This window comes from Dama dama, chromosome 12 (genome assembly GCF_033118175.1).
Source record: "Dama dama isolate Ldn47 chromosome 12, ASM3311817v1, whole genome shotgun sequence".
Classification (NCBI taxonomy): Eukaryota; Metazoa; Chordata; class Mammalia; order Artiodactyla; family Cervidae; genus Dama; species Dama dama.
In genome coordinates this window covers 42,471,389-42,492,988 of record NC_083692.1, presented here as the reverse complement: position 1 = coordinate 42,492,988, position 21,600 = coordinate 42,471,389, and the positions used below count along the sequence as shown (strand labels likewise).

At 39.3% G+C, this 21,600-nt stretch overlaps 1 protein-coding gene across 6 annotated transcripts in view; it reads left to right on the top strand.

Annotated features, from left to right (window-relative positions):
* ATP8B4 (ATPase phospholipid transporting 8B4 (putative)) overlaps positions 1-21,600 on the top strand; it is a 305,125-nt gene that overhangs the window by 124,106 nt on the left and 159,419 nt on the right. For all 6 annotated transcript variants that reach the window (XM_061157127.1, XM_061157129.1, XM_061157123.1 and 3 more), the window contains exon 6: positions 3,349-3,410. In XM_061157127.1, the coding sequence (XP_061013110.1) occupies positions 3,349-3,410 (62 nt within the window). The remainder of the gene's footprint in view (positions 1-3,348; positions 3,411-21,600) is intronic.

Here is a 21,600-nt window from a genome sequence, read left to right as displayed (position 1 = left end):
TTTCTGCCATAAGGGTGGTATCATCTGCATATCTGAGGTTATTGATATTTCTCCCGGCAATCTTGATTCCAGCTTGTGCTTCATCAAGCCCAGCGTTTCTCATGATGTACTCTGCATATAAGTTAAATAAGCAGCGTGACAATATACAGCCTTGATGTACTCCTTTTCCTATTTGGAATCAGTCTGTTATTACATGTCCAGTTCTAACTGTTGCTTCCTGACCTGCATACAGGTTTCTCAAGAGGCAGGTCAGGTGGTCTGGTATTCCCATCTCTTTCAGAATTTTCCACAGTTTATTGTGATCCACACAGTCGAAGGCTTTGGCATAGTCAATAAAGCGGATATAGAAGTTTTTCTGGAACTTTCTTGCTTTTTCGATGATCTAGTGGATGTTGGAAATTTGTTGGCAATTTGTTCCTCTGCCTTTTCTAAAACCAGCTTAAACATCTGGAAGTTCATGGTTCACATACTGTTTGAAGCCTGGCTTGGAGAATTTTGAGCATTACTTTGCTAGTGTGTGAGATGAGTGCAATTGTGTGGTAGTTTGAGCATTCTTTGGCATTGCCTTTCTTTGGGACTGGAATGAAAACTGACCTTTTCCAGTCCTGTGGTCACTGCTGAGTTTTCCAAATTTGCTGACATATTCAGTGCAGCACTTTCACAGCATCATCTTTTAGGATTTGAAATAGCTCAGCTGGAATTCGATCACCTCCACTAGCTTTGTGCGTAGTGATACTTCCTAAGGCTCACTAGACTTCATATTCCAGGATGTGTGGCTCTAGGTGATTATCTGGGTCGTAAAGATCTTTTTTTGTATAGTTCTTCTGTATATTCTTGCCACCTCTTCTTGATATCTTCTGCTTCTATTAGGTCCATACCATTTGTGTCCTTTATTGAGCCCATCTTTGCATGAAATTACAAAATCAAGTAATTTCAAAAGTCAAGCAACTAATGTAAATAATCAAGGTATAAGATGATAGAGAGTTTTGAAACCTCCATAATCCAAAGGAAGTCATTCAAATTCAGATTTAAAACAGTTTTGGGAAAACCAAGCATGCTAAATCCAGACAAATTCTATTCTCACCCTAGGTGACTGCATATACTCTATCCTCAATAGCTGTCTATATGCCATTGAGTGATAGGTTTATATATCTCCTGAACCTGTGATAATTGTTTCTAGTCCTCCCAAGCTCCATCTGTGTCAATGGCAAGATCCCTTGGAAAAGCCTGAGCATCCTGAAGCCCGGAGAGTAGGCCGCTCAGCTTTTAGGCAGTGAACTCTATAGTGATTTTCTGTGATGCCAGCCAGCTAGGCACTTTGTGTGCTTAGCTGCTTCAGTCGTGTCTGACTCTTTGCGACCCCATGGACTGTAGCCCACCAGGCTCCTCTGTCCATGGAATTCTCCAGGGAAGAATCCTGGAGTGGGTTGCCATGCCCCTCTAGGGAATCTACCTGACCCAGGGATCAAACCTGCATCTCTATGTCTCCTACTTGGGAGGTGGGTTCTTTGCCACTAGTGCCACCTGGGAAGCTTGTTCAGGTTAGATATAGAGTCTCCTTTTGTCTCTTCTATAGTGAATGCTTGAATATCTTTTTATTTTTATGATAATATATCTAGTTTAACAACAATATCTTTATCAGTTAGAGTCTTGGCAGGAAACAGATGTCACTGTGGAATGGGGGAAGATTGGAGAAAGATAAAAAATGAAGGGATTATTAAAAGGGTTGTGAGTGAGGAAAAGTACGTAGGGTAGCAATGAAGGTGGCAGTACTACTTCTAGGCCTGAAGGGGCAAAGGGAGGAGGCAGTTCTCAGACCTGGAGCTGTAGTTGAGGGCTATGTATAGAGGAAGCACCCACTGCTGACCCAGTTCAGAAGAAACCAGGAATATATACCCCCATTTTACTCTCCTCTGACCCCATGATTTTCTGTCAATACCACCCAAGCCCAATCAGTAGCCAAAAGGCAGGGATTCAGTAGATGAGCATCCCCTGGCACAGGGCAGAGTGTAGAAGGATGAGGTATAGGTATGGAGGGAAAAACAGAACATCCACCCCTTTCAAATTACATATTCTGACAGAATGACGTTTCCATTCTTATTGCTGGAGAGAAGTGTGCATGCCAATGATGGGTTGACTTAATTTACTCTTCTACCAGTGTTGTAAAACTCTTTCCCTGTTAACAAATGCTAAGTATCATTTTTCTTTAGTAATATTCATTTACTTATACATGGCAATCAGTGTAATTGTATGCACTGAGCATAGCATAACAGAAAGAATGGGATGGATTTGGTAAGGATGTTGAAAAGGGGAAGGGCTGATTGAAACAATTTATATACTGTGATATTAATACAATGCTAGGTTTTTTTTTTTTTTTTTTAAGGAAAAAGTGATAATCCTGATGATGAAAATCTAGAAATCAAAATTTCTTATCTCCTGATACTACCGCCTCTTCATTTGTGCATTTAGCCTAATCAATTGAAATAACATTTTATCTCTACTTTAGCCTGTTCCTATCTGAATGGCTGCTCATTTACTAGTTTAGCAGAAGGCTCATAATGTGTGGATTCTTCTAAGCAATATAAGATATTTACATTACTGAAATATAGCATAAGAAATAGGATCACTTGGGCATAAAAACATAAATCCACACCAAATGTGGTTCAGTATTGTATTTTGATTTTGTTTTAAATGTTCAGTATTTCATAAGATCACTGTTAATAATTAGAATTGCTGGAGAATAAGAATACATGTTGTTACAAGTAATTGCTTGACTTCAAAGAAATCCATAAAACAGAATGGATGATGTTCAGTAAAGTCTTGAGCACATATGTGAGAAAAATGGAAGCCCCCATTCCTTGTTGAAGACATCAAAATTCATGTATGGTTTTCTCTGGAACTATGCAACAAAGTAAAGGGCACATTGTCTTCTTAGAAGACAGCTAAAAATGTGTGGGAATTGGAAGAGCGTGTGGCCAGACTTATTCCATTGGTGACACCCAGAATGAGATTTAGTGAGAAGGGTCTTAATTTAGAACACATGGAGCTGTGGCCAAGGTAAGCCTAAGTCATGCTTATTTTAGACTGATGATGTTGTTTTCCAAACAGATGAACTCAAAAGTATTTTCAGTGTCGCTATTTGTGCTGACAAAGTATGACAATATGTTTTAAAAACTTTTTATTGGAGTATGTTTGTTTTACAATGTTGTGTTAATTGTTGCTCTACAGCATTGTAAATTAGCTGTACATATGTATACATACATCCCCTCTTTTTGGGATTTCTTTCCCATTTAGGTCACCACAGAGCACTGATTTAATATATCTTTTCACAAACGCTTTGATTTTCAGTTTCGCCACAAGAGTGATAATCAGGTGAATAATCGGCAATCTGAAGTGCTCATCGACAGCAAGTAAGAAATACATTTTTTAAGTTACTTTTAAGATTTCTGGTCATCAAGCAGGTCTTGATCATTGGTGACTTTCTCTTTTAGTTGAATATATGTTTCTTCCCCCTTTTAACTTGTTAAAAATTGCAGTGTAAGTCCTTTGTATCTTCATCGCTCTCTTTTATGTTCAGCAAATGCTTGTGCTACCCGCTCAGCTTCTACTTCAAATAAATTTCTTTGGGGTTTCCTTTGTTGAATACAGACATGCTATAGTTACTTTTTCATTTCTAGATCTAACCATCTAACACTGTTTGGAACTGGCACACATATGATGTCTTTTATGTAGTAGACGTTTAGTAAGTATTTGAATGATTTGATTTGGTAATTTCTGGGAATATTGATAGTGATAAGAACTTTGTACCAACTTGATGGTTGAGTTTAGGATGGATTATCCACCATAACACAGATGTTTAATTGCTGTAAAATTCATCCATCAATAAAAAAATATATATGGGAATGGTTCTTGACCCTGAAATGGCTTAAAATGTGTATTTACACACAAACAATAGCAAAAATGCCTTCAGAAAACTTTCAAAAAGGTAAATTTTAAACCTTCATTTCATTGTTTCTTAGTCTCTTTGTCCCATTTTTTCTAATAATAACATACGGCAAAGAAAATTTATAACATTGTCCTTCAGTCTGGCAATCAGTCATGTCTGCTGATGATTTTGAAGCATTTGGATACTGTGAAGAATGTAGTTTTTAAAGGGAATATCATAAAATGAATTAATCACATGAGATGGAAAAATTCCAAGAAATGGACATCAAGAAGGGCTAGGTAGCTTAGACAATAACTGGTAGGATTAAAGTAATCTCTTTCTATAAGTAAAATATTGACTGATTATTTACAGTGCAATGAATACGTATAGTTTTCCTTTATTAGATTATTTTAGAAAATGGTGTTAAATGCACAGTGAAGAAAAATGATCTTAATCTAAAACCACAGTTATAGAAACAGAGCCTCTTGAGAGTATGATCCTGGTGTAACATGGACAAGTCATAAAGATGCTTGGAACCATGTGGTTCGTTTCCAGTGTCAGCAGATTTTGAATTGAAATTTGAAACGCCACTATAGCATGGCATTTAAAAGCCTGGGTTTCGCACTCAGAGAGACTTGAGTTTAGTACTGACCCTGAGTACTTTTGTGGTGATGAGCAAGTTCTTATGAGGTGGTGACTTTTTGTAAGCTGATGTAGTGTATGGGTTTGAGTTGGACTGTTGCCTATCTTGAATTTCTCAAGCCTTGCAGTTCTGACCGGGAATTAGATCTGATAATATGATCTGACTAATTCCCCAAAGAACATTTGATAATCAGTCTCATTACTTTGAATTATCATCTCATATGGAATATGTTAAAAATATATGCAATTACATGATGAATTTGAACTAAAGCCTTCAGTGTATCTTTTAATGAATCTCAAATTACCAGTTAAATTTTGTGACCATATTTGGGCAGTGAAAGATATTGAGGCCTCTACCTGGAGGCCATGGGAGTAATCCAGTAACTTAGATATTCAGAAACTTGATGGTTGCATGTGTCCCACACAATAATCTTTGTCATGATTATTAGAAGTAGCACTGGCTTACTTGTGCTTTCATTTAGCTCTTTGTCAATTCCTTTTGAGGTAGCATCTCTTTGTAATTTGATATGTGTGACATTTTGAAAAGTACTGTTGCTGATTCTGTACAGTTGAAGGTGGAAGCACACATCCAGAATGGAGTGTTCTTTTTTTTCAGAATATTTATTTATTTATTTTTGGCTGCATCAAGTCTTAGTTGTGGCATACCGGATCTTAGTTCCCCCACCTGTGATCGAATCCGGGTCCCCTCCATCGGAAGGTGGATTCTTAACTGCTGGACCATAGGGCAGTCCTGAGAATGGAGTATTCTTTAAGATATGGTTAAAAATCACACTGCATTTTCCATTTTTAAGATCATCTACTACTGTGAACTCCTTTAGGCCATCTCTGTTGATCATGTTTGTGTCCCTTGAACCTAGCACAGTGGCTGAGTGGCTGTTGAACTTTCAAACTGAGCAGTAACAAGTATTCTTGCTGAGAGGGCAATCTACCAGAGGAGCTTTATCTGTAAAATGTTGCAGAGTCCCTTTACTAGCCAATACCAATGGCTGGGGTTGTGGTCTTCACAGAATGTACTGTGGCTTTCAAGACTGCCTTTTTACTTTTTGGGACTTGCAAAGTTGGAGACATCAGATGGGCTTAGATTTGAGAAAGCCCAGGGAGCTCTCAGTCCTCCTTTGGAGCTGATGATTGTAGAGGATGCTGTGAGGGACGTGTCAGACCACTGCTGTGTTGCTGGGCTCACCCTGGGCTGCTGTCTGCATTGCTTCAAAGGGCTTGCACTTGCTACTTTCTTCAGAGCACTGCCCTCAGACTACTGGAACCAATGACCAGTTAGTGCAAGAGTGAGAAAGAGCAGTGCCCCTACCTCGAGTTGGGTAAGCTCTGAGGTTTAATTTTCACTGCAAGTGCGTGTTGAGATCAGGCTGAAGGTGGGACTTTGCCAGCAGTCATACCCTTGTGTGGCTTCTTCCCCTTCCACGTGCTTCTCATCTTCATTACCATTTTCTCTCAGATGTGCTTTCCTAATGAATTCTTGGTGTATGAATCCTCGTCTCAGGATCTGCTTTCAGGGAAGTTGACTTAAGAGTAGTTAATGCATGCGTAATCCCATGGCGGCGTTAACAGAAAATATTAGGAAAGTGCTTTGGTGTCTATTTTAGGCACCTGTGGGTCATGACATGGGGTTAAAGTAAAAAGCCTGTAGAGAATCACAGGTGTCTGGATGTCGCTGGAGATGAGTGTCACACTGGGCTGGGTACTGCTAGGCACCTGTGGCTTCCCTTTGTGCTTCTGGCAGAAGGCTTGAACTTGAGGTTCATGCTAGGGCATGGGAGCCATCATCGGCTTGTCCTGGAGGGAGGGGAGGCATGGTCAGTCTTGGGGAGGAGATCCCTGAGAGGAAGGGGGTGTGATGAAAGCACAGTCAGAAAACATGGTCTATGTAAGTGATCGCTATGTGATTTGGGGCAATTAATTTTCCTTCTGGCCTTCAGGTATCCCTTCTGCTGCTCTCAGAAGTGAGGAAGGTGGGCATTTACATTCAGATTCAACACATACTTAATCAACAACTACCATGTGTGGGCTCCATGCTTCCACATTTAATTCTGATAAAACCCCAAGGTGTGGTGATAGTGCTTCTTTTTAGAGAAGCTGAGATTAAGGCCTAGAAAGGGAGTGGCTTGTCCACTCCAATTCCATGGCAAGTAAGAGCCTAAATTAGACTTCTAACCACTCACAACATGATGTGTAAATGTAGACTTTGTGGTCTGATCACATCTTCTCTATTTATTTTGCATCTGAAGGGCTTTGCATATAATTATAGAAATATAAACATAATAATATAAACTATATATAAAATAGAGATGATGTAGTCAGACCACAAAGCCTACATTTTTGTATTATGTCATGAGTGATTAGAAGTCTAGTTTACATATACATATATACGTATGGTTTCATGGGCTTCCCTGGTGGCTCAGATGGTAAAGAATCTGCCTGCAATGCAGGATACCTAGGTTTGATCCCTGGGTTGGGAAGATCCCCTGGAGAAGGGAATGGCAACCCACTCCAGTATTCTTGCCTGGAGAATGCCACAGACAGAGGAGCCTGGCGGGCTACAGTCCATGAGGTCTCAAAGAGTTGGACACGACTGAGCGACTAACACACACAATATATATAGTTTATCTAAATATAATATGTATGTGAATAAGCATATATATCCTTACTTTTAGTGCCTGGAGCATTACTTCTCTACATTCTTAGCATGGGGCAAACTAATGAACATTACTAACCTAAGCCACACAATAATTAGGGAGACAAGATTCTTTCTTTATACACTTCCTTTTCAATTTCATGTTTTTGATTTTGTTACTTATATTCCTTTCCAGTCAGGACCAATCTTCTGTATCTGTAGTTTGTTATAATATGTGAAAGTGCTTAAGAAATAGGTGTTGAATTAACCTTTGAGAAAATCTTGTGGCGACTTTAGTGTTAAAACTAGGCAGGAGTGAATGATTCCATGTTGTAGAAATTGCTGTGTCTGATGTATGGGAAGTAAACGTTCTCTTCCAGGCTATGAATGCCGTCTGCTGACTCTGCCTCTTGAAATACATATCAGGAGACACTCAGTGTTTCTCATGAGGGTTCCTCAGGGCATGCTAACATCCTGGGCCAGTTGCCACCATAGAAACACCCAGGCTATGTGAACCAGTCTGAAGGTTTCCACAGAGGTCATTCCATCTAGCACTGCTCAGCCTGGGCTGTGTGTTGTATCTGTGCCCCACCCAGTCCCAGAGCAAGTAAATGAATGGCTTGCAAGGGAGGCCTTGGTGTTTTGTTTTGTTTTGTTTTCAAGTTTCCACGGTGATTCTACTATGCAGACACGATCAAGAACCTCTAGGCAAGGCCATTTTTTAATCCACACTTCTATCTCTATGCCTGTATCTCTCAACTTGTAGAAGACATCCAAGTGAAAGAATTTCATTGATTTTTTAAAATGATAGTATAACTTTTTATATGAAAGTGAAAGTGTTATTCGCTCAGTTGTGTCTGACTTTTTGTAACCCCATGAACTGTAGCCCACCAGGCTCCTTTGTCCATGGAATTCCCCAGGCAAGAATACTGGAGTGGGTTGCCATTCCCTTCTCCAGGGGATCTTCCTGACCCAGGGATCAAGCCTGGGTCTCCTGCATTGCAGGCGGATTCTTTACTATCTGAGCCTCACAAAAGAATAACTCTGTGAAGTAATTAGCCTCCAACTAATTAAAAAAAAAAAAAATAATAAAAAAAAATAAAGTTTCCCAAACTTGTGAAATAAATTCTTTTTAAAGAAACACACACACACACACACAAAAAGAATAACTCTGTAATGCTGATTTACATTTTCTTGTAGTAAGGCTCACAGTTTTAGTCAAACATATGGCCAATCAATGATTATACTCTACTAGCTTTTCTTTCAGAAATTTAAATTTTCCTCATTTTCATCTTTTCTTTCTTTCCTGTTACATGTATTGTCTTCAGCGCTGAATTGTTTCTTGACTTTCATGTATTTATGCAGCTTCCAGTTTTTGTCCTGTCCCATCAACATTTCTAGTCGTATGGGTTTGGGACAAGGAAAGGAGTATGGAAGTCTGCTATCCAGTTAGATAGCCGCTAGCCTCATGGGCTCCTGGGCACTTGAAATGAGGCTGGTTCAAATTCAGATGCGTAGTTAAGTACATTGTGTATGCCAGGTTTCAATGACTTAGTACCAAAAAGAGAATGTAGGACGTATCATTAATAATTTGTTTTAAATTACTTTTTGAAGTTATATTTTGTATACACTGGGTTAAATATAACATTAAAGTTAATGTACCTTCTGAAAAACTTTTTTGAATGGGGCTACTAGAAAATTTAAGATTACCTTTGTGGCCCACATTTGTGGTTGGCATTCTATTTCTATTGGGTGTCACTGCTCTTGGTTAAGATGAGAAAACAGCAAAGAGGAAAATGAACTCTCTGCCATGATACCTTCTGGGTTCTCAACTTAGGATTCTCTCTTTTTGCTTTGGCTGGCTGTTGGCCTGGTGGTTTGTGTTACTATGAACAAATTGAGTCAGTGTTACTTTTTCTTAGTATTTGTTACTTACCTAGCATCTTCTGAATTTACACTTCTGCACTAGGACAATCTGAGCTGGCCCTGCCCTCCTTCAGGTGGGATACTTCCCTGACTCCTCTAGATATCAGTTTGTTCTTGCCCATCAACTTTTTATGTAACACATTCCACTTTTTATTTTCCTGAGCTTTGGCACACTTGGCTTAAATCTCCCAAGCTCTTTCACAGAATTCCTCCTGTCAATCTTCTTCAATAATTTTTCATTTGAAACTGAGTATTTTTAGGGAAAGACAAGGGCTTTCTGTACTGCAGAGTATTGTCTTCCCTCTTCAAGGCTGATATTCCTAGATATGCTGCATAATTATGAAAACAAATGTATTAATTCAGTAGGAGTAAATTTTCTCCTTGTTTAATCAAATTTTCTAGTTTGGTATCTCCCATTGGATATTAGAAGAGAAAATTTCCTTTCTTTTTCTTTCGTTTGGTATTTTTTCCTGTTATAAAAATAGCATATGTTTATGAAGAGAAATTTGGGAGGTAGAAAAAAGTAGACGGGAGAAAATAACATTCATGCTTCCACTATCCAAAAGTAATTATTGTTACTATTTTCCTATATTTCCTTTCTGTTTTTTTCTTCTATCTCAAGATTTTTCATAATTGTGTATATATGTGTGTTTTTACTCTTGTTTTTACTTAACACCATGTCATTACCATTTTCCAAATCTCTATTTTTATATATGTAATTTTTAAGGGTTCCATTTTTAAAAATTTATTTTTAATTGGGGAAACATTACAATGTTTTGTTGGTTTCAGCTATATAGCAACACAGATCAGCCATAATTTTATATGTACCACCTCCCTGTTGAGCTTCTCTAAGTGTTGCATTTTTAAAGATTGTATTCCTTTGAATTCATATCTTATAACTTACATAACCATTTCCTCACTGCTTGATATTTACTCTCTTTTTAATTTTAAAGTATAGTTTCTTGATCTTTCTAAATTGATAGTTACCCTTTTCCATAAGACTGGGTTTTGTGATGTATTTACCAAATCCACCTAGAATGGTTACCCTGAACCTGTTATTTCCTATATTAAGTAATTGAAACTTGAAGGATTATTACTCAGTCCACTGATAGTTACTTTTGTCAGAGTATCCCGGGTTTAAGTGTGAGCAGGACCAGGTTGGGTATGTTGACCAAAGTGTGGGAGGTTTCAGTTCTACCACATATGGGAGTTTCCTGAAACAAGGGTTTCCTGTCAGACCACCGCCATCAAATGTCAAGTTTATCTTTTCTTAATCACAGTACAACATGAAAAAAAGCTCCAGAATATTCTGCTTTAAAAAATGTGTTAGTAACACATGTAAATCCCCAAACATCAATAATTTGAAACGGTTTGAATATAAGTTTTATATGGCAATTATGAGCTATATTGCACTCATATGCCTCAGTTTTGGTTTGCAGAGTTCCTTGAGGAAATTTGGGTAGTGATTCAGAAGGCTAGCAGATCCTTTAGGCAGCTAGGAAGGAACTCTTCCCATATTTGTACTGCCAGATTAGAGGTATGTAGACCTATGGTCTGGAGAAGGAAATGGCAACCTACTCCATTATTCTTGCCTAGAGAATCCAGTGGACAGAAGAGCCTGTTGGGCTGCTGTCCATAGGGTCGCACAGAGTCGGACAGGACTGAAGCGACTTAGCATGTATGCATGCTTTGGAGAAGGAAATGGCAACCCACTCCAGTGTTCTTGCCCGGAGAATCCCAGGGACAGAGGGGCCTCGTGGGCTGCCGTCTGTGGGGTCGCACAGAGTCGGACACGACTGAAGCGACTTAGTAGTAGCAGCAGCAGACCTGTGGTAAAATGATCTATCATTTGCTGTTGAATTCTTGGCAATAACTGACTCAGGAGGGGGTAATTCACGTATGTCATCATCCTTTGTTGGATTATGATCCAAAATGTCAGTCTTGGGTAAGAGCGGATTATTATTTCTTATTAAATACGCTCTTTTTGCCCTTGAGCTTCCAAAACAAAAAGTAACTGAGGTCATTGAACTTAATGAATCTGAAGCTGATGCATATTTAGTGTGTCTGTGTGCTGCTTGTAATGGGTGAGTGGGAACATGCAAGGTTCTGGAATTCTATTTATTTCATGGGAGAATGGATGAACTCTGCATTGAGTTATCTTTTCTTCATCAGGGCCCATGGGTTTGCAACCAGAGTGGAAACTTCTGTGTTGAACACAAGACAGAGCACCGAGTTTCAGTGTTTTTAAAACCCTCAAGCCCATTGTAGATAATTTATGTTATAATGGCACTACTGGGTCGAGGGGACAGCTATTCAGGGTCTATATGAATAGCTCTGCATATTTGAAAGGAAAATTTGAGGTGAAAAATATTGATTCTTCTGTTTTTAAAACTATGTTAATAAAACACACTATTATGGGCTTAAATGACAATGAATTAAAAAACAAGCTAGTGGGAGCAGTCTCAGTGCTTTTTGGACTCAGTGGAAATGGTTTAAAATTGATTTAATTTTAGATCACACTGCTAACTCAGAGTAAAAGAATAGTTTCAAGGAGTTTCACCCTCAAATTGATTTCAGTTTAACTCAGACTGATCATTTCATGGGCGATTCTACATGTCAGTTTTGCAGATGGACTATACTGATTTTTGTATGTAAGCTGTGACGTTGTAGTTCTTATAAATGATTTTTCCATTGTAATCAATTATATTGAATGAATACAATTTTTTAAGTGTTGAATTTCTAAATGGTGACTATTTACCTAAATGAGGTACATCTTGAAATAACAGGAAATTATAGCACTTTCAAAACTCTGCACATGGGCTTTTTTTCAGAGGACTCTCCTAATTGCTTTTTAAAGTTTATATAATCCAGATGTTAGCCACTTTTTTTCCCTCTTAAAACTCCCTTAAGAACCCCCTGCTCCTGTAGATGAAAACATTAGAGAGCAAGGTAAAGTTGAATGAAGATTTTTTTTGGGGGGGCGGGTATAAACGAGGAAGTTTATTTCTCAAATTCCATAGCAAACAATGTGAAATTGCATTTTAACATTTTTCGTCCTGAGTTCTCTTTCTTGGCTGTTGGCCTGTATCATTTCTCCTTGCCCCATCCAATGCTCAGTATAGCTGACTCCAGTCTCCTTCTCTCAGTTCTAGGGCTTCTCATATTTATCTCCCTTTTATTACTCAAACTAGTTTTGGTTCTTCCTTGGCTCTGAACACAAACTTTGTTGCAGCTGCTCACAAAATATCAGGCTCTTCTGTAGCTAGTACCCACTGTATCTGAGATGACAATGGAAGCTAAAAATACACCACATTCTATATAACATTTAAAACTTGCTTCTCTTTTTTAAAAAATAGGTTTATGCATCACTTCTCTGTTGTCATGAGGAGAGATCTAGAATTTCTTTTGAAAAAACAAACATAAATCTAAACCACAAAGGCCTTGGAAATGTCAGAACATTAATTTTAATAATGTAAAGCCTTCTTAAGATAAAATCTGAAAGCTAAAAGAAATCATAATATTATAGTAAGTAAATTTGGCTTCAGTCAGAGCCCACTGGTTTGTCTAAACCAAACCCAGGAAAAATTTTGACAGCATTTGTTGATTAACTGTGTACATTTCTACCACAAGGGCATTTTGCTTTAAATCTTCTGAGATTAATCTCAATGTGTTCACTTTTCCCATGCATTTTAGATTGATATATTATCTGTCTTTTGTGGGTAGAAAATGAAGACAACTTAAAAAGAGTATAAAGAGAGGATAGATATTTCTCTTGATTCCACTATCCAGATCAGTGTTAACTGCAATGAACTTGTGAAGGCATTTTATTGCTCCCTTTTCTCTTACATCTGAGTATCTTTGTTTTCTCCTCTTCTTTTCTCTTTCTATTCCACATACTATCTATTTAAAAAATAATTGCGATCATACTATACCTTATTGTCATGGCTTGAATGGTGCTCCCCTCACCCCAAAAGCTAGATCCACTGGAAACTGTGTATGTGATCTTATTTGGATAAAGAGTCTTTGCCTATATAATTAAGTTAAGAATCTTGAGATGAGATCATCCTGGTAATCCAATCACAGTATAAGAGAAGAGCAGGGAAGAAGATAGACAAAAAGATAAGGTGAAGATGGAGGCCGAGATTGGAGCTGTAGAGCCCCAAATCAAGGATGCCTGAGGCTATTGGGAGCTGGGGGAGAGGCATGGAACACATCCTTTCTCTAGAGCCTGTAGGGAGAGCAGCACTGTGCATACCCCTTGATTTTGGACTTCTAGTCTGTGGAACTGTGAGAGAGGAACAGTTTACTGTTTTAAGACCCACTTTGTGGTCCACTGTTACAGCGGACTTAGGAAACGAATGCTCACTGTTTTTTAGCTTTTAATCAGAGGTTGTATGCTCTTTGTTCATTTTTTCTTTTCACTGAGGCATTTATTAAACCCTACTGTGTGTCAGGCAGAATGCTATGTGCTGGGGATGCAGAGTTAAATAAAAGATAATTTCTGCCCCCAATAAAATACATTCATACATATACTGTATGTAATAGTTTTATCTCTAGAATTGCTAGGATACACTCACATTTCATTGTTTTTACTCACAGGTAAGGTGAGTGAGCAAAACAACTCATCTCATTAGGAGTGTGCAGCTTTCTAAATTTTTTGTCAGTATACAGACAAACTGATGCCAAGTGACAGAAAACCTCAGTAGGACTTGGGAGCCTACGTGGAAATGGGGCCTTAAAGCTGTAATTCAGGGAACATTAAATCACCTTTAAATTTGAACAGTATTCTCAAAAACCAAGATCTAGTTCCTTATTCCACGTTAGGAATTTAAAAAATTCTTTCTCCATTTTTGGCAAGGAATAGATTTATAATAGTGACAGGAAAAAGAGAGGTCAGTGTGAATAGAAGTAAGAATAATAATCTCTAAATTAGAATTAAAGACTCAAAAGCATCTGAGAATTTGAGGGCTGTAAGAGTGATATTGTCAGCAACCCATGAAAAGAAAAACTCTGACTGGGGCATTGTGGACTAGTTCCTAATGGTAAGGAAGAAAGGGAAGTGTAATTAAGATTGTGATGCTGAACATTTCAGAAGGAATTGACTCGGATGATGGGGAAAGAATAGTTTTTAAAGATGTGAAAGAAATTGTTAGCATTTTTAATGAAGAATGTATGTGCGAAAAGTGTACTTTCTCTAAGCTTTAGAAAAGAAAGTGAAAGAAAGTGAAGTCACTCAGTCATGTCTGACTCTTTGAGACCCCATGGACTGTAGCCCGCCACGCTCCTCTGTCCATGGGATTTTCCAGGCAAGAGTACTGGAGTGGGGTGCCATTTCCTTCTCTAGGAGATCTTCCCAACCCAGGGATTGAACCCGGGTCTCCCGCATTGCAGGCAGACCCTATCCTCTGAGCCACCAGGGAAGCCCAAGCTTTAGAAAAGTACACATTAATTCAAAATAAATATTGGGTTTTAAACTTGACTAATTTCCAGTGTTAAGCCCAGTATGGGGGTCTTCCAGGGGTAAAGAAGAAAAGTAAAGCATTGAGAAATGGAGAGATTAGAGAGGGCTTCATGAAGGAGAATGCATAGACTACAGTGAAGATTGAAGGGGACTGTTGGCAACAGGAGATGTTTCATTTAGATCTAATTTTCTCTGTGTGTCAATCAACACACTCCTGGGCCTCATCAGAGATAAGAAGTAGACATTTTACAAGAGCCTTGAGAGTAGTGGCAGGAATTCATGTTTACTACTCACCTATCTATCATTAAACCTACATTTATGTAACACCTCTGTACCAGCCACTATGCTAACACTAGGGATACAGGGATTATTAAGAACCATGTTCTTTCCCTAGAGTCCAGAGGAAGAGGTGGACAAACAGACTATTATTTTACAGCAATAGGTGCCATGATAAAAGGAAGCATGATGTGCTCTGGGAGAATATACATTGTTTTTGGGTCGCTAAGTTGCATCCGACTCTGCAACCCCATGGAGTGCAGCATGCCATGCTTGCTTCCCTGTCCTTCACTTTCCCAAGTTTGCTTAAACTCATGTCTATTGAGTTGGTGATGCCATCCAGCTGTCTCATCTTTGGTCACCCCCTTCTCCTCCCACCCTCAATCTTTCCAAAAATCAGTTTCTTTTCCAATGGGCCAGCTCTTGGCATCAGGTGGCCAAGGTATTGACCACTTCAGCATCAGTCCTTCCAGTGAATATTCAGGGTTGATTTCCTTTCACATTGACTGGTTTGATCTCCTTGCTCTCTAAGGGACTCTCAGGAGTCTTCTCCAGTACCACAGTTTGAAAGCAACAATTCTTTGGCACTCACTTTTGTTTATGGTCCAACTCTCACATCTGTACACAACTACTGGAAAAACCATAACTTTGACTATACAGACCTTTGTTGGCAAAGTGATATCTCTGCTTCATAATATTCTGTGTAGGTTGATTATAGCTTTTCTTCTAAGGAACAAGCATCTTTTAAAATCACAGTCTGCAGTGATTTTGGAGTCCAAGAAAGTAAAATCTTCCAATGTTTCCATATCTGTTTGCCCTGAAGTGATAAGGCCAGATGCCATGATCTTAGTTTTTTGAATGTTGAGTTTTCAGCCAGCTTTTTCACTCTTCTCTTTCACCTTCATCAGGAGGCTCTTTAGTTCCTCTTTGCTTTCTGCCATTAGTGTGGTGTCATCTGCATATTTGAGGTTGTTGATATTTCTCCCAGCAGTCTTGATTCTAGGTTGTGATTCATCTAGCCTGGTATTTTACCTGATGTGCTCTGCATAAGCAGGGTGACAGCCTTATTATACTCCTTTTCCAATTTGGAACCAATCCATTGTTCTGTGTCTGGTTCAAACTATTGCTTCTTGATCTGCATACAGGTTTCTCAGGAGACAGGTAAAGTGGTCGGGTATTTCCATTCCTTTAAGAATTTTCCACATTTTGTTGTGACCCACACAGTCAAAGTCTTTAGCATAGTCAATGAAGCAGAAGTAGATGTTTTTCTGGAATTCTTTTGCTTTTTTGATGATCCAGCGGATGTTGGCAATTTGATCTTTTGTTCCTCTGCCTTTTCTAAATCCAGCTTGAACATCTGGACATTCTCGGTTCATGTACTGTTGAAGCCTAGTTTCAAAGATTTTGAGCCTTTCGTTGTTAGCAACTGAAATGAGTGCAGTTGTATGGTAGTTTGAATATTCTTTGGCATTGCCCAATATTCTTTGGGATTGGAATGAAAACTGACCTTTTCCAGTCCTGTGGCCATTGCTGAGTTTTCCAGATTTGTTGCCATATTGAGTGTGGCACCGAAAGTGCCTGAGGAACTATGGGTGGAGGTTTGTAACATTGTACAGGAGGTGGTGACGAAAACCATCCCAACCCTCTTACACTGTTGGTGGGAATGCAAACTAGTACAGCCACTATGGAGAACAGTGTGGAGATTCCTTAAAAAACTGGAAATAGAACTGCCATATGACCCAGCAATCCCACTCCTGGGCATACACACTGAGGAAACCAGATCTGAAAGAGACACGTGTACCCCAATGTTCATCGCAGCACTGTTTATAATAGCCAGGACATGGAAGCAACCTAGATGCCCATCAGCAGACGAATGGATAAGGAAGCTGTGGTACATATACACCATGGAATATCACTCAGCCATTAAAAAGAATTCATTTGAATCAGTTCTAATGAGATGGATGAAACTGGAGCCCATTCTACAGAGTGAAGTAAGCCAGAAAGATAAAGACCAATACAGTACACTAACACATATATATGGAATTTAAAAAGATGGTAACGATAACCCTATATGCAAAACAGAAAAAGAGACACAGATGTATAGAACAGACTTTTAGACTCTGGGAGAAGGCGAGTGTAGGATGTTCTGAGAGAACAGCATTGAAACAAGTATACTATCAAGGGTAAAACAGATCACCAGCCCGGGCTGGATGCATAAGACAAGTGCTCAGGGCTGGGGCACTGGGAAGACCCAGAGGGATGGGATGAGGAGGGGGGATCAGGATGGGGAACACATGTAAATCCATGGCTGATTCATGTCAATGTATGGCAAAAACTACTACAATATTGTAAAGTAATTAGCCTCCAACTAATAAAAATAAATGGAAAAAAAATAGGGTAATTAAAATTAAAAAAAAAAAGGCAAAATGGTTATCTGAGGAGGTCTTACAAACAGCTGAGAAAAGAAGATAAGTGAAAGACAAAGGAGAAAAGGAAAGACATAGCCAGCTGAATGCAGAGTTCTAAAGAATATCGAGGAGAGATAAGAAAGGCTTCTTAAGTGAACAATGCAAAGTAATAGAGGAAAACAATAGAATGGAAATGATTAGAGATCATCCAGAAAATTAGAGATACCAAGGGAACATTTCATGCAAAGATCAGTTCAGTATCAGTTCAGTCGCTCAGTTGTGTCAGACTGTTTGCAACCCCATGACTGCAGCACGCTAGGTTTCCCTGTCCATTACTAGCTCCTGGAGCTTACTCAAACTCATGTCCATCGAGTTGGTGATGCCATCCAACCACCTCATCCTCTGTCGTCCCCTTCTCCTCCCGCCTTCAATCTTTCCCAGCATCAGAGTCTTTTCCAATGAGTCAGCTCTTCACATCAGGTGGCCAAAGTATTGGAGTTTCAGCTTCACCATCAGTCCTTCCAATGAATAGTCAGGACTGATTTCCTTTAGGATGGACTGGTTGGATCTCCTTGCATTCCAAGAGGCTCTCAAGAGTCTTCTCTAACACCATAGTTCAAAAGCATAAATTCTTCTGCGCTCAACTTTCTTTATAGTCTAACTCTCGGATCTGTACATGACTATGGGAAAAATAATTGTTTTGACTAGATGGACCTTTGTTGGAAAAGTAATGTCTCTGCTTTTTAATATGCTGTCTAAGTTGGTCATAACTTCTTTTCCAAGGAGCAAGTGTCTTTTAACTTCATGGCTGCAGTCACCATCTGCAGTGATTTTGGAGCCCAAGAAAATAGTCTCTCACTGTTTCCATTGTTTCCCCATCTGTTTGCCATGAAGTGATGGGACTGGATGTCATGATCTTTGTTTTTTGAATTTTGAGTTTTAAGCCAGCTTTTTCACTCTCCTCTTTTACTTTCATCAAGAGGCTCTTTAGTTCTTCACTTTCTGTCATCAGGGTGGTGTCATCTGCATATCTGAGATTATTGATATTTCTTGCAGCAATCTTGATTCCAGCTTGTGCTTCAACCCTCCCAGCATTTCTCCTGATGTACTGTGCATATAAATTAAATAAGCAAGGTGACAATATATAGCTTTGACATACTCCTTTCCCGATTTGGAATCAGTCTGTTGTTCCATGTCCAGTTCTAACTGTTGCTTCTTGACCTGCATACAGATTTATAATCAGGCAGGTCAGGTGGTCTGGTATTCCTGTCTCGTTCAGAATTTTCCACAGTTTGTTGTGATCCACACAGTCAAATGCTTTGGCATAATCAATAAAATAGAAGTAGATGTTTTTCTGGAACTCTCATGCTTTTTCGATGGTCCAACAGATGTTTGCAATTTGATCTTTGGTTCCTCTGACATTTCAAAATTCATGTTGAACATCTGGAAGTTAACAGTTCATGTACTGTTGAAGCCTGGCTTGGAGAATTTTAAGCATTTCTTTGCTAGCCTGTGCAATGAATGCAATTGTGCGGTAGTTTGAACATTCTTTGGCATTGCCTTTCTTTGGGATTGGAATGAAAACTGACCTTTTCCAGTCCTCTGGTCACTGCTGAGTTTCCCAGATTTGCTGGCATATCGAATGCAGAACTTTCACAGCGTCATCTTTTAGGATTTGAAATATCTCAACTGGAATTCCATCACTTCCACTAGCTTTGTTTGTAGTGATGCTTCCTAAGGCCCACTTGACTTTGCATTCTAGGATGTCTGGCTTTAGGTAAGTGATAACACAATCATGGTTATCTAGGTCATGAAGATCATTTTTGTATAGTTCTTCTGTCACAAAGCAGGTCAAAGGCTAACAGAGTTTTGCCAAGAGAACGCACTGGTCATAGCAAATACCCTCTTCCAACAACACAAGACTCTACACATGGACATCACCAGATGGTCAGTACCGAAATCAGATTGATTATATTCTTTGCAGCCAAAGATGGAGAAGCTCTGTACAGTCAGCAAAAACAAGACCAGGAGCTGACTGTGGCACAGATCATGAGCTCCTTTTTGCCAAATTCAGACTTAAATTGAAAGTTGGGAAACCACTAGACCATTCAGGAATGACCTAAATCAAATCCCTTATGATTATACAGTGGAAGTGAGAAATAGATTCAAGGGATTAGATCTGATAGAGTGCCTGAAGAACTATGCACGGAGGTTCATGACGTTGTACAGGAGGCAGGGATCAAGAGCATCCCCAAGAAAAAGAAATGCAAAAAGGCAAAATGGTTGTCTGAGGAGGCCTTACAAATAGCTGAGAAAAGAAGAGAAGCTAAAGGCAAAGGAGAAAAGGAAAAACATACTCATTTGAATGCAGAGTTCCAAAGAATAGCAAGGAGATATAAAAAAGCCTTCCAGTGATCAGTGCGAAGAAATAGAGGAGAAATAACAGAATGGGAAAGACTAGAGATCTCTTCAAGAAAATTAGAGATACCAAGGGAACATTTTATGCAAAGATGCACACAATAAAGGACAGAAATGGTATGGACCTAACAGAAGCAGAAGATATTAAGAAGAGGTGGCAAGAAAACAGAGAAGAATTGTACAAAATGTTCTTAGTGACCTGGATAATCATGATGGTGTGGTCACTCATTGCCAGACATCCTGGCGTGTGAAATCAAGTGGGCCTTAGGAAGCATTACTATGAACAAAGCTAGTGGAGGTGATGAAATTCCAACTGAGCTATTTAAAATCCTAAAAGATGATGTTGTGAAAGTGTTGCATTCAGTATGCCAGTAAATTTGGAAAACTCAGCAACGGCCACAGAACTGGAGAACACACATGGGAGGATCTTTACCCAAGTTTTGGGAGGCTAGTAGCAGAGATACCATTGTCTCAGGATAAATCATGGAAAAATTGTCTTCTAACAAAGATCATCCATTGGAGAGTTAATTGAATGAGGGGAGGGATGGGAGGGTAGGGAGACAGTAGAGAATTAGGGAAGGGTCCAGGTCATGAAGGGCCTACCAGGTGGCTAAGTGGTAAAGAGCCTGCCTGCCAATGTAGGAGATGTAAGAGATGTGAATTTGATCCCTGGGTTGGGAAGATACCCTGGAGGAGGAAATGGCAACCCATTCCAGTATTCTTGCCTGGAAAATCCCATGCACAGTGGCGCCTGGCAGACTGCAGTCCATACGTTTGCAAAGAGTCAGACACAAGTGACTGAACGGCTGAGTATGTACAGGTCATAAAGGTGACTAACACCTGGAGCCTGAGAACATGCTGGATGAAAAATACAGATAGATGAATTAGCATGAATCCATTCTCTCATGTGTGAAACTACCTGCTTTGGTGAAACGTGGTCCATCTGTGACTGTCATTGTCATGTATAGACATCTCATCATAGGAGTATTGAATGACACAGGAGTGTGGTTATTAGGGACAGCCCACCAGTCTAGTGTCAGGAAGCTGATGTCTTATTTCTGCCTTGTCACTAATTTGCTGTGTGACTAAGGACCAAGGACTTCAATTTTCTCATCTATAAAACAAGAGAGTGGATATCAGTGATTTAAAAACTTTTTCCAACCAGCAGATCCCTTTCAAATGAAATCTTACATAGAAGTCCAGTGTATAGAATATATACAAGTATAGCTGGGGTCCTCAGCTGCCGTCTTACTCTCTGTGGTGGCCCCTGAGGGGCCAGCACAAGCATTTCTGGACATATATAGTTTTCTCTCAGTGAGATCTGAGGACTGCTTTTACCAGACTTCCTAAATCAAAATCTCTGAGTCTGGGAGAGGACTCTGCTAGCACCTTATGGGATTCTTATGCATGTTGAAGTTTGAGTACCTTTGGGTCAGATAGTCAAGGTCCTTTCCAGCCCTTAGGACTAAGGCTCTGTGATCCTCTTCACCTTTGTGGTGATGGTGAAGATCTTAAAAGTGAAGTCAGTATAAAAAGACTTAACACAAAATGGGAGACTGGAAATGTAAGGATGAATATAATGGGAATAAATATGATGATGGGAGAGGAAAGTTAGGTATGAGAGTAAGTTACAGAATATATTAGGGAAAGAAGAAAGGGATTTTAACTATAGCATCTTCCAACAATGAGAATATTGTATTCCAAATGGGAGAAAGTGTAGCATGAAGTGTCAGAAAACAGTTCAGAGCATGATGTTCCCAGGGTTAATGCCTTGACCAGACGCTCCCAAATCCTGCTTGTCTTTGTCACAGCACATAGTGTCATGATGGTCTTCTTACATTTGATATATTTGTATTTTTGATGCTTATTACATCAGTTACTGTTAGGTACCAGA